The sequence below is a fragment of the Triturus cristatus genome, chromosome 1_2 (assembly GCF_964204655.1).
Source record: "Triturus cristatus chromosome 1_2, aTriCri1.1, whole genome shotgun sequence".
Taxonomy (NCBI): domain Eukaryota; kingdom Metazoa; phylum Chordata; class Amphibia; order Caudata; family Salamandridae; genus Triturus; species Triturus cristatus.
The window spans coordinates 142,135,708-142,148,292 of record NC_140580.1 but is presented as its reverse complement, the minus strand read 5'-3'; the positions used below and the strand labels follow the sequence as shown (position 1 = coordinate 142,148,292).

At 40.5% G+C, this 12,585-nt stretch overlaps 1 protein-coding gene across 8 annotated transcripts in view; it reads right to left on the bottom strand.

Annotated features, from left to right (window-relative positions):
* The window catches only part of CCDC186 (coiled-coil domain containing 186), a 422,247-nt gene that overhangs the window by 16,561 nt on the left and 393,101 nt on the right, over positions 1–12,585 (bottom strand). For all 8 annotated transcript variants that reach the window (XM_085603302.1, XM_085603297.1, XM_085603300.1 and 5 more), the window contains one exon: positions 7,513–7,732. In XM_085603302.1, coding sequence (XP_085459428.1) covers positions 7,513–7,732 — 220 coding nt within the window. The remainder of the gene's footprint in view (positions 1–7,512; positions 7,733–12,585) is intronic.

Sequence of the window (12,585 nt, the reverse complement as noted above, 5' to 3'; positions counted from 1 at the left end):
CATCAAAGCGGCCGCGCCCTTATTTCAATATAGCCTTTCCCCTGCGCCTGCTATGGCACTCTTCTACACCGCCTTTCACTTCTTTACCACTGAAAAACACACAAAGAGCTCATCATCCCTGCAATGGACATTTGTGAGGTTGATGCAAATTCTCATAGCCCTCTTAGACAAATACACGATCCATGGTCCTCTAGACAATGCATTCTCAGTTTGCCTGCTCATGCATTCAGAGCCTGCCAGGTGGTTGTTGATCAGGAAGATGTTCTGCAGGTCCAGCCACCTCCATAGGCGTAGCATCTCCTGCCACAGAACCCAGGACCTCACACCACCTTGCTTGTCGAAGTAGCACATAGCGTTTGTGTAATCAGACGCACCCTAAGTTTATATCATTATTTTCTGCAATATGAAAAACAAGCTACATGAATATATTTTGCAGAAGTTAATCTAAATGCGGACTTCTTTATTTTACATTAGTTTGTTATTGATTTCTAAGAGTTTCAAGAAGATTGACAACTATGGGCCAGATGTAGGTAAAATCAGATTTGCGAATCATTAATAGCGAATTTTAGAAGATTCGCTATTAAGGACTCGCAAGATTGAATGTAGGTAGGAATCGCTAAAATATTAGTGATTCCTTAACATTCCTTAATAACGAATCACAAATTGAGATTAGCTAATGAGGAATACCTACCCATTCATTCCTATGGGCTAGATATTCACTATTTGCGATTCGCTATTAAAGAATGGCAAATAGCGATCGCTATTTCAAGGGTGCCAGGTTGTCAAAAGGACACCCTGTTGCACCCCTGAAATGTGCATGTGTGCACATGTGGCGCACATACATGCACTAAGGGCATGAATGTGTGCCACATGGCACTTTAAAAAAAGCAAGAAAGTGCTTTTTTAAAGGAAATCGCTAATTTCCACCAACTTGAAGTTGGTGGTAATTAGCGATTCCTTAAGGCTAAAGTGCACTTTCTTTTGTGCTACTTACATTGCATGTAAGGAATCACAATTTCGGATTCCTTAAATGCAAGAGCAAAATAAGGAATCGCAATTTTGCGATTCCTTATTTTGCTAGTAGGTTTAAACTCACCTACATTGCTCGCAGCCAAATAGCGCTCAATATTTGGCCACCTACATCTGGCCCTAGGTGTCTTGTTTATTTTTGTTATTCAAAAGAATACAGTCTTTCAGAACGAAAATTATTTAAAGGGCGTCAGACCACTTCCTATTGATTGTTTATACTAAGAATTTTTAACAATGAAATAAGGGTATAAACACTGAGCACAGAGAATGAATGGTAGAGAGAGAGTTTGTACAGAATCATATCTCCGGACACAACTGAAGGCTACCAGGACAGAATGGATTTAGCTTCACTCGCAGCTGACCTTGTGACTCAAGAACAGCAGATCTTGAGACTGCATTGAACATAAGCTCTATTGTTCAAACAGGTATGTGGGTGTCTACCATCTCAGAAACTTGAAAGCTTTTTTCTGCTGCACTAGAATTAGATTAGTGTTTACAATGAGCAGAATGAGGGTAGGATTGCAATAGACTTATCACAATCATGTTAGAGTGATTCCTCCAAATCAGATTTTTTTTTGGTGAACATTGCTACTGTCATTTTATTTGTCCTCATTGTACTTACATTTCACATTGTGTGCACTAGACAAGGATTCTGATTTTAAATAAATATTTGAAATGCTTCCCTCGTGTTCTTGAGTATGTAGTTATTTAAAAGGGGTTGAGATTACACTATCCTTGTAATGTCTCATGGGATCGATCGTTACCTGAAACAAATTTCACTCAAATATTGCTCAGTGGGTTATAGAATGGTTGTACTACAACTCGGTTTCTGATTCAGGGTGGCACATTGACTAAGTCCTTGGTGTCTGAGGGGTCTAAAATACCGACCTGTGGGTTTCTAGAAGAATCGAGAAAATGCATCATTGCAAAAGCCTCTCTTTGATAAACGCAGGAAGGTTTATAGGGACAAATGAATCACTTGAAGATTCAGAAGACTGACATGAAGCCTGCTTTCCATCAGAGGAAGAGACCTCCGACATCCACCTCTTTAAAATGGCCTCCCAATCCAGCAGCAGCACATCTATCATCACCGTGAACCCTGGAAGGGAGACAGGTTGGTGTTTGTTTGCCATCACAGAAGATCCAGGGATTTCTCCTATGAGATCTGGATGGAGTCCGAGAGGTATCCATGATGCTGAACCCACTAATATCCTAGGGTCCACTGAAGAGCCTGCATATGCATCTGGCCTTTGGCATGAGAAGGATGTACAAGTCTAGGAGACCAAGAAGCCTCAGAGCCATCTTTACAGAGACCCAGGACTGATCACAAAATATTGAAATTGAATCCAGAGTGTGCCAAACTTGCTGCAGTGGAGGGAAGGCCCTGTGTATAATTTGGGCTAGTGGCACCCAGAGGATGGAAAGATGTCGCTGGCCCTATGCCATAGTGCGTGGGTGTACCTCTCCAGAAGGCAGACAGCTTTAATAAATCTAAGTACTAGACTGGCTAAATAAAACCGTCACTTTCAGAAAACAAATAGTTTTTTATTCACTATCTTGAGGGTAGGTTGCAGAGGAATTAAGATTAACCTTATTTATCTTGAATATAAAAGGCTCACCACTGTAAGGTGCTTAAGTAGTAAGTCCCTGTCACTGGGGAACTTGTAAGCTACTGAGCCAAGGGTCGACGTGCGGCTTAAGAATACGTTAAACCATGAAGCCACAAGGGAATCAGTAAGTGCTTCAGTAAATGGCAACAAAGGATCGGATAAAGCTGACCCTGGTTTAAAAATATAATATATTTGTTTTTGTCTACAGAGTGGGCAATTGCAATTCAAATCCTTTAACTACCCTCCGGTACCACTGCAAACAAACCACTTTCTTCTACTAGTGGGCCCGGTAGCAAATCTAACTGCATTTTAGAACATGTATGCAGCACAGTTTTATTTATTAAGTCAACATACAATGAATCTTCAGTATAATGAGAAGGGAGCAGCTTTTCCCCTTCCTCATCATTATGTGTCGTGAAGGAAAATGGGTGCTTCTTTCACTGTGTCTGAATTAGAATCAAAAACTGCACGAATTCTCTCTTGGTACTGGCATCTGGGTAGAGATCGGACTATAACCACTGGTTGTGCTTTTGCAATTTTTTAAGGCGACACAGGCCTGGAACAGGCGGTCATTGATTCGGGGTCCAAGATCGGTATCAAATCATTGATTAGCACCAGTGGAATCTCTGTCAGCACTGGTACACAATACACCTGCATGGACCCAGGCATCGCTGTAGAAGTCAGTGCCGAAGTCTGCATGGGCTGGGGGATTCTGGCATGTCAGGACCAAATGCGGGATCGGCTCGGATCCAGAGACCTCGGAGGAGTGCAATCTCTTATGTGGCCCTCGCGCTAGATTTCAAGTGGTGTTATGGTGTCCATTTCCTTGTGCTTGTATATAAACTTCAACCCGTACTTAAAAGAAGTCTTCGAACTAGAAGTGGATTTTTCACAGGAGCAGGCTCAAGGCCGGGTTGCAATGTGGAGCGGGACCTATGCTTCGACTGTGACCTGTTCTTGTGTTCGGTGATAGTTTCACCATCTCTGTCCCGAAACGCCCTTTGATGCAATTAGGGCATGCTTGTTGCATGACTTAAAGAGTTGTGTATAGAGCCAAAGCACCTCTCGTTCACCCCCATGACCGACATCAGCTTCCTAGAGTCTTGGTTCAGTGCGAATTCTGTTATTTTTGGCATTGACAGAATTCCCTAGAACACTGCAATAGTTTTGAAGTATTCAGAAAAAATGAAAAGGGTGGGAGCAGGGCTTACATAGAGGGAACAGGCAACAGGGTACAGGGGTGGTACTTATATACGGCTCCACTCGGTCACTTTAAGGGTGGTACGGAGTCACCGCAGATACACACAGAATCACCTACCAACAAATGAGAGCACTGCAGAAGAATTCTACGGATCCAGTCTGGCACCTGGGAAATTTTCTAAAGATGAGGAATCCAGGGTTAAATGTATACATCAAAAAGAATATGTTACTTACCTGTACCCAGTTTGTGTTATGTAGTGGTTTAGATTCACATGCTGTGCATACTCCTGCCATCTAGTGTTGGGCTCATAAGTGTGCAACCTATTTTTGTTCAAAGAAGTCTTCTCGAGTGACAAGGTGTGGTGACTCCACCTATTCTAGACAATGCGCACTGGCTTCTGCTCCATGAAAGCCAAATAGCATTCCCATCGGTAGGTATTAATTTATGTAACAAAAAAATTATGATTCGGTTGATACCAAATTTTTTCATACTATCCTATTACATATTTTTCAAGATGAAGACTTCTGTGAAAATAAAGATACATTAGGACGCCATCATCCATATATTTTTGTCAACATTACATCAAGAAAAATGTTAAGAATTGGATCTGGGATGGTTTTGAAGAAAGACCAAAACAACAAATAAGTTAAATCTAATCTCCTCAAGGAAGAATTGTTAGTATAGCATATTCTTGCAAGCACTAACACAAAAATGACAAGAACCTGCCAAGTGTTTCCGTAAAGACATATGGACCTGATGCAAAAAAAAAAAGCCAGATAAATTAGGTAAATTAATTACATGGATCCCTGTCATGCCCAAAACACTGAAAAAATTCAGCTGAACTTCCAGGAGAACTGACAGTATCAGGTTGGCAGTTCTTAGTAGAAAGTAGGTCACAATGCATTATTGTGTTAGTTCCCTTAATAAGATCAGATACAACGGAGAGTATGGGATTAAAAAAATTTGATTCTGCAACTTACATATTCATGACTTTTTAACAATGAAACCCTCTATAGTAGTGTACCTCAATTAGAGGCCTTACAAGCCCACAGTGACACTATATATTCACATGGTAAGCTCTATAGTGTCTCTGGGGTTTTCTTAGCAAACGGCACAACTAACACCGAGTAAAAACCACTCCATGTTTAAAGAAGATTTACTTGCAAACAAAGGTGTCTGCGAAACAGAATCCTTCCCCAAATCTGGCTAACTGTGTGGTAGAGTGAAGGAAAAATGGATTTACCTCAACGCTAACTCATTCTGCTCCAATATCATCCTGGGACAACACTACATAGTCAACATATTATGTATTTGGAAGGGATCTTTGTCAGCCTTAAACTCATTTTCCTATGGCTAAACCAACAAAGCAAGTTCTTTAAATTCATGATGCAACATGACATAAAAGATCAGTTTTCTTGACTTACAAATCATTCATTTATCATTCATTTTTCAGGCAAACTATATAAATGAGTATATACAAAACTGAGAGGAATGTTTTCAAGTACAGAAAATAAATAACTGTAAAAACAAGACTATTTTGCAGAGGCAAATGTTTCTATGTCCAGGCTTAGAGAAAGAGGGTAACAAAGTAAACTCCTAAAAAGATCTATGAAGACGGACTGGTGTTGTGATTAAGAACAAATAATGTGACGGTGTTGTTAGTGTCACTACACTAGCACACTATGCAATAAACAAAATAAACTGCTTTCAGAGAACTGGCAGCATATTTTAATAACAACTGGATTTCATTCTAAAGACCCTTATCGGCTTTCAAGAAATGAATAAGATACACAAACCACATTTCGTTGGCTCCTAAAGAGAAAGTCAAGCCAAGCTGAGTGTCACAGAAGGTTGGAGCATAGATAAAATAAAAGAGAATTATAAATGTAGGCAGTGCTCTGCCTAAACACCACATACCAGACAAAAACTTAAGGACTAATAATTTGCAAGGGACATTTCGAAATTATACCACAAATAGCTCTAAAAATGTGGTGTATTGTAACAAATGTCCCAGCTAATTACTATAACTCGGAAAACCATCCAAGATGTATACATGTAAATCCTGTTGTATAAATCCAGACTGAGGTGAAATGTAGAAAATGCACCTTTATATTTACCCTATGAAGAAAGATAAACCAAAGAAATGTATTGTACCTGTATTGCACTACAGATTTCTATCGTTCACTGTACATTTGTTCTGTAAACCACGGTACTTATCATGAAATTCATGCATGTAGACTGAAATGGGGTTAGAACCTCTATATTTAGACCTTTTCGTGTAATCAAAAATCCTCCCCAGTATGCACAGCCATTTTAGGTATGCTGTCCTGACTAGGCTCTTCGTCCCTCTAGTGGTAGTGGGTCTCATTGTTTTTTTGAATTCCAGAGTACATACACTTGCAGTTGTAGGAATTTGTGCACATTCATTTAATGATTATCTTTTGCCCAACAACATGGATATTCAAGCGCAGGTATATTTTCTATTGCCCAGGCGACCATCTTGAATGTGCAGTCATGTCTTGGCAACTACGTATGTCTAGCTGTAAGATGCAATATGTTTGGTATGAGATTTCTTAGCTATCCTCACTGGTGACCTTCCTGAGGTTTCGTAGTTATCCTCACTCTGACGGTCTTTAAGAATTGTTAATATGTAACCTGAATTGTGTCACTAGAAATAGAAGTACTAGTTACTAAATTATCCTATAATCTTGAAATCTATATTCAATGGGAGCATTTCTTTATTTTTCAAATGCATACAGTTTTATACTATTAGCATCCATTCATCTGAGCAACACATACTCAATCAGGCGTAGTTGTGAGTTAACTACACTGGTTACCCATAATTAAGTATAAAATATCGGTCTTGGCGTACATAATTAAATGAGTAATTTGGGTGCAAGATTGATAATCTGCTCTTTACTATATCTTTAGGTGATAATTCAGACTACTGAAAAGGCTGCGTATGTGGGCCCTAGCTTAGGATTTGCAGGAATCCAGTTAATGTTGTGCTTTTAAATAATGATTGCTATTTAATTTGTATTTGAGTGCAGTTAAAATCAATTGCCATGGTGATACTCTAAATGCTACAAAGCATCAGAACTGCAACACTGACGCTCATAACGGGAATTATATAATTGATTGATTTTCCCACATGATATTGTATTTCCACAAGAAACCTACAATCGTCTCTGGTAACTAGACTAAAGTACATGCGAGTTTGTATTTGTGATCAAAGTAAATGTCTCATTTTAAACACTGATTTGTAATATTGAGGAAGTACTGTTTTACTGATTTGATAAATAGTTCTTTCATGCCCCAAGCAAATTTGCATTTGTTTTTCAAAATGGTGATTTTATTATGTAAGGATCTCTCTTTTGAGACTTTAATTCAATCATTTTAAACAACTTTAGTAAAACAGATTACTAAAGGGCCAATTCTGTTAACAATTAAATGAAATATAAGTCATTTGACATTTTACTCCAATGCTGTGAAATGTTTGAGTGACAAGCAATGGATTTTGACACATACTGAAAACCTTGGTGATCCACTGAAATTAAGAAAGCAGCAGCCTTATCATTGCTACATCAGCAGTCTCTTTAGTATAACCAAAAATGTCAATTTTTATTAAAAAAAGATGAGCGTGCCATTAACGGCATACTGCACAACACTCACCTTTAGTGTTATGTTCTTTAACAATGTGTCCTCTAACACAGCCTGTAGCTTTCTATTGATTTCGAGTGAGAGTTCAATTGTCAATCCGCTATCAGCTGGATGTGATGTGTACAAAGACGCCATTATTCCACCACGTTTGCTTAGATGGGCTTTGTTAAAATCCGAAGCCTCAGAAGAAAGTGTGCCAGATTCTTCCCGCAAGACGTAACTTTGAATTATCCTAAAGAACAAAATAGAAAAATCCGCAAAGAAAATTTGACTTCAGTGTTTTGTTTCTTTAACATACAAGATAGCACTTGGTACACTACATTGCTCTGTGAGACGGATAAACTTAGTCAAGACTATCGCTAAGTAGCATCAAAAGAATACAAGGGCATGTCACACCAAAGGCCTTTATACAGTGCACATAGTTAGGTTTGCGAGGCAATGATGAGGATAGTAGGAACTCTCAATCTAAACCTCTTCCATTCAATGGTGGATATGATATGCAGATATGATGGGATAATTCAGTCTTATTCCTCATGCTAAATTATTCTTAAATATTCTCATATATCACTATTAGGAAAATGCAGTTTTGCACTGTAAAACATTTTAAGATTCGAATACAAAAACATACTACTCAGAATATATGAATACTCACCCGTGCATCACACACACCCAGTATCCTATATACGAATCAGGAATGCTAATGCTCTATTCATACATGCCAACCATCCCGATTCAGGCGGGAGACTAACTATTGCAATGGTAGTCTCCTGCCTTCTGATTCCTGCAAGCAAAAACCCGATTCCTCTGTGGGCTTCAGCCGACAGGGACTGGTCTTGTGTGATTCGGAGTATGCACTGCCAATAACCTGCTGCGGCAGGCAATTGCACAACATTTTTGTCACGCTCTCTCTGCCTGCCATAACACTTTCTCTGTGCTTCTAAAAATTAGGGAAAAAAATGTATGTTTGCATTTCAGATATCCGATCCTGTAGCAGCACACCTGCAAGTTCCATAAATGCTAAGATACCAGATTCAGGCCGCAATAGAAGTCAATGGAAAAAAATATATACTCCTGAGTAATTTTGAAAATATCTCCCACTTCCCTTTTTAGGTTTTGCCTGCACAACACTTGCGCTGTGCTTGAGAAATCTATTGTTTTTAATATAAACTTAAAAGGGACTTACAGCCCGCCTCCTCTCTTTCTTCTCATTGGTTTCTGTGCATGCCACTTACCTTTCCTCCATTTCTATTGGCTGCAGCATATTTTCCTGTATTTACTTTGTTCCATATCTGCTTCTCTTATCAGTTTCCCGCCACTGAACTACTGTTAACATCCGCTTTGGTGGAACTATATTTTCATAAAGTTTTGCCTTTTATTCTAGCAGCATTTTTATATAACTATTTATCACCGGGAGAGATTAAGTGATTTGCACAGAATCACAGGATGTTGCGGAGTGCCGCTGAGACTCGAACCGACTCTCGAGTCAGCAGCTCTGGCCGCTGTGCTACATCCTCTCCACTCCCATTTTATCTGTCAGGGAGTTATTTCCTTTTTCCAGACAAAGATTGATGAAAACAACTCTTTATTCTTTACATAGGCGTAACCAATGCATTACAAAATGTTAGCACGTATGTCTATTATATTGGGTCTGACTCAAAGGTTGCATTGGGATGTGTAAAATTGTGTTTACCCATCCTTTAAAAAGACTTCAAAACTTTTGTATGAGGCTTTCACATCCCAAAAAATGATGTCTGCACAGCTGTGCACCTCCAGGGCAGAAGCATAGCTTCAAGATCGACAATATTCCCTAGTAAAACTTGCAGGATCTGGAATACCCTTTCTGATCACATGCAACTTGCTCCCTTCAAACAACTGCTTAGACCTCAAAAAGCATCTCTTGACTAAATTCTAATTACCAGCACAGGCATCGTTCTTGTTTCCACAGTTTTACATTCTGTTCGACTTACATTTTACTCTGTTGCAGTCAAATCAATCAAATCAGCCTTATTCATCTGGCATGCGGACATAAAAGTATGAAATTAAAACAACGAAGAAACATAAAACCATAGACCAATCATAAAACTACTCATACATATGCAATTATAATTATTGCAGTCAAAATTCCCTCTGAACTCTTTATCTGAACACTAATTTTATACGCATTGTACTTGCACATGTTTTTTCCCCATATTTAATACAAGGAACAAATGTCTGCTGCTCATGAGCTCAGGTCTCAACTGCCATTTTTTAAAATTGATACCCTAACTGTATACAGACTGTTCTTGCCTCCATCTGTTGAGTGCACAAGAGTAGGGGCCTTGTTTAGAGTTTGGCATCCGGGATACTCGGTCAACATTTGAGATATTCTGTGCCAATGTTACAAGTGCCAAAAGCTATAATGCACTTGTGACAGGTAGGAGGAGCTATTAAACACATTTGTGATATAGTATCCTATCTGCTAAACTTCAAATAAGTCACTTTGGGCTAGATGTACAAAGCTTTTTTTGCAGTCGCAAATGGGCCGTTTGCACTCACAAAAAAGGTTTTCAAAATGTACAAAATGCAAATTGCAATTTGCATTTGCCACTAAATATCGATCGTGTATTTGGAAGGGGAGTCCCCTCCAAAATCCTAATCAGAATGGTATGTATCAATGTTTTGCAACCACATTCCAATCGCAAAACAGTTAAACTTGACCACCAGAAAATGTTAAACAAAATATTTTTAAAGAAAATTTGATGATTAGCATATAAAGCAACTTCTCAAGGGACACATTGTGGTTGGCCTTCTTTCTCATCTTTGGCCAGCCCTTGGTAGATGTTCAGGTATGGAGGCTTCAATGACAAAGCCTGAAGCTTACTAACACTCCAGGCAGATGTTATTGCCACCAGGAAGATCACCTTGATGGTAAGGAGCCTAAGAGGACAGTTGTCCAAGTGCTCAAAAGGGAGCACCCATCAGGAACGTCAGGACATGATTAGGGATCCACTGAGGCATGATAAAGGGAGAAGTAGGAAACATGTTGCAAACCTTTCAAGAACTTGTGTACAATGGGAGATTCAAAGAGGGATGGCTGGTCAGGCAACCGCAGAAAGGCTGAGATAGCAGAAAGATAACCTTTTAAGGTGCCCAGAGCAGAACCCTGCTGGGCAAGGGAAAGAATAAAGAGAAGAACCTGAGAAAGCGGAGAAGGAAGAGGGCCAACCTGCTTTTCTGCACACCATGCCATAAACTTGCCCCAACGGCAGGTGTATAACATTTTGGTGGAGGGACACCTGGCTGCCAGAATAACATTGCAGACTTTAGGGCGAAAGGTCGAAGGCTGTCAACTGTTGCCGCTCATTTTTCACACAAGAAGGCAGTGTTGACAGGTTCAGATGTAGGACCCCCCGTGATCCTGCGACAGAATATCCTCCTGAAGGGGCAGCCTAATCGGAAGACGGATGGCGATGCTCAACAGCTCAGGATAGCAAACACTCCGAGCCCAGTCCGGAGCCACAAGGATAAATGAGGGCGGGTTGCTCCAGATCTTCTTTAGAACTCTGAGCAGGAGTAGTATGGGTTGAAAGGCATGCCGGAGGCCTGAGCTCCATTCAGAATGAAAAGCGTCTCCAAGCGAGAGCTGCCTTAGAAACTACAGTGCGCAGAACTGCTGACAAAGCGTGCTCTTGGAGGTGGCGTATAGATCTAACCAAGGCTTTTCCCACAGCTGAAAGAGACCTTGCACCACCTCCAGATGGAGACGCCACACGTGATCCGCTAGGAATCTTCAACTGAGTTTGTCCGCCCTGATGTTCAAATTGCCCACCGTGTGTGAACCACCAGGGAAATGCCCTGACTTTTCAGCCATATCTAGAAACGTAGGACCTCTTGACAAAGGGTCCACAACCCCATCTTGTACTGTTTGTTACGAGAATGGAGAATTAAATTAAAGAATTTGCATAGGTTAGCAAGAAAAGGATGGAGGGGTGAAGAAGAAAAATCCCTGTTAATAAAAACGATTCCGCAGCACCATTTGGCCCACTGCTGGGCTGTTGAGGACTGCTGAGTCCAAGCAGCAATGCCTGGTGAAGGTGTGTTCATTCTTCTAGGTAGCTGCACGGTAGATGTCCTGGATTGGCACACCAGCAAACAGTGTGGTTGATGCTGAAACAGCTCTGATAGAGTGGGCGAGCTCTGGTGTCTGTAGCAGCTTCCCTGCTGCTTGATGGCAATAGCGAGTGGTGCTGGAAATCCAATGAACAATACCCTGTTTGGAAAGAGGACAACCCTTTCGTGGAGCACTAGAGGTCACAAAGAGTTGAGTAGACTTACGAATGCCCTTAGTCTTATGTAGGTAGAATTTCAAGCATCTTTTGACTTCCAGCAAATGAAGCGCCCTTTTGCGCTGGAGTTGTAGGGCTTTGGGAAAAATGTTTTGAGGATGAGAGGTTCACTTAAATGAAAGTCTGAAGGGATGGAATGAACTCTATTGTCCCTCAACTGCAGAAAAAGGTTCCTGAATGGTAAGAGCCTGAATTTTGCTCACCCACCTGGCCGATGTCAACGCCAGTAGCAGAACTACTTTCCAAGAAATGAATTTGATATCAGCTCTGTGAATGGGTTCAAACAGATGCTTCATGAGCTGTGAGAGGACAATATTGATCTGTCAGAACCGTGGAGGAGCTCAGACAGGTAGATAGACCCTAAATAGTCCTTGAGGAACTGCTTAGCAGTTCTAGTTGACCATAGAGAAGACCAGGAAGAAGACCTTCTAAAGAGAGAAATAGCTGCTAGGTGGACGTTGATGGAGGCGTGAGCCAGACCAGATCTTGTCAAGTGCAATAGATAAGGGAGAATCTCATGAGGTGAAGAGGAGAAAGGGTGTACGTTAGATTGCTGGCACCAAAGACAAACACGCTTCAACCTCAGCCAATAAGTCTTTTTAGTATCCCTTCGCTAGGGCGCTCGAGAGTATTTTCTTGTATTCCAACGATAGGTTCAGATTGGCAAACTTATTGTGGTCAGGAGCCAAGCTGCTAAATGAAGAGATTTGGGCTCCGGTTCTAGCACTTGGCCCTTGAACATCGTCAATAGAGATGAAAT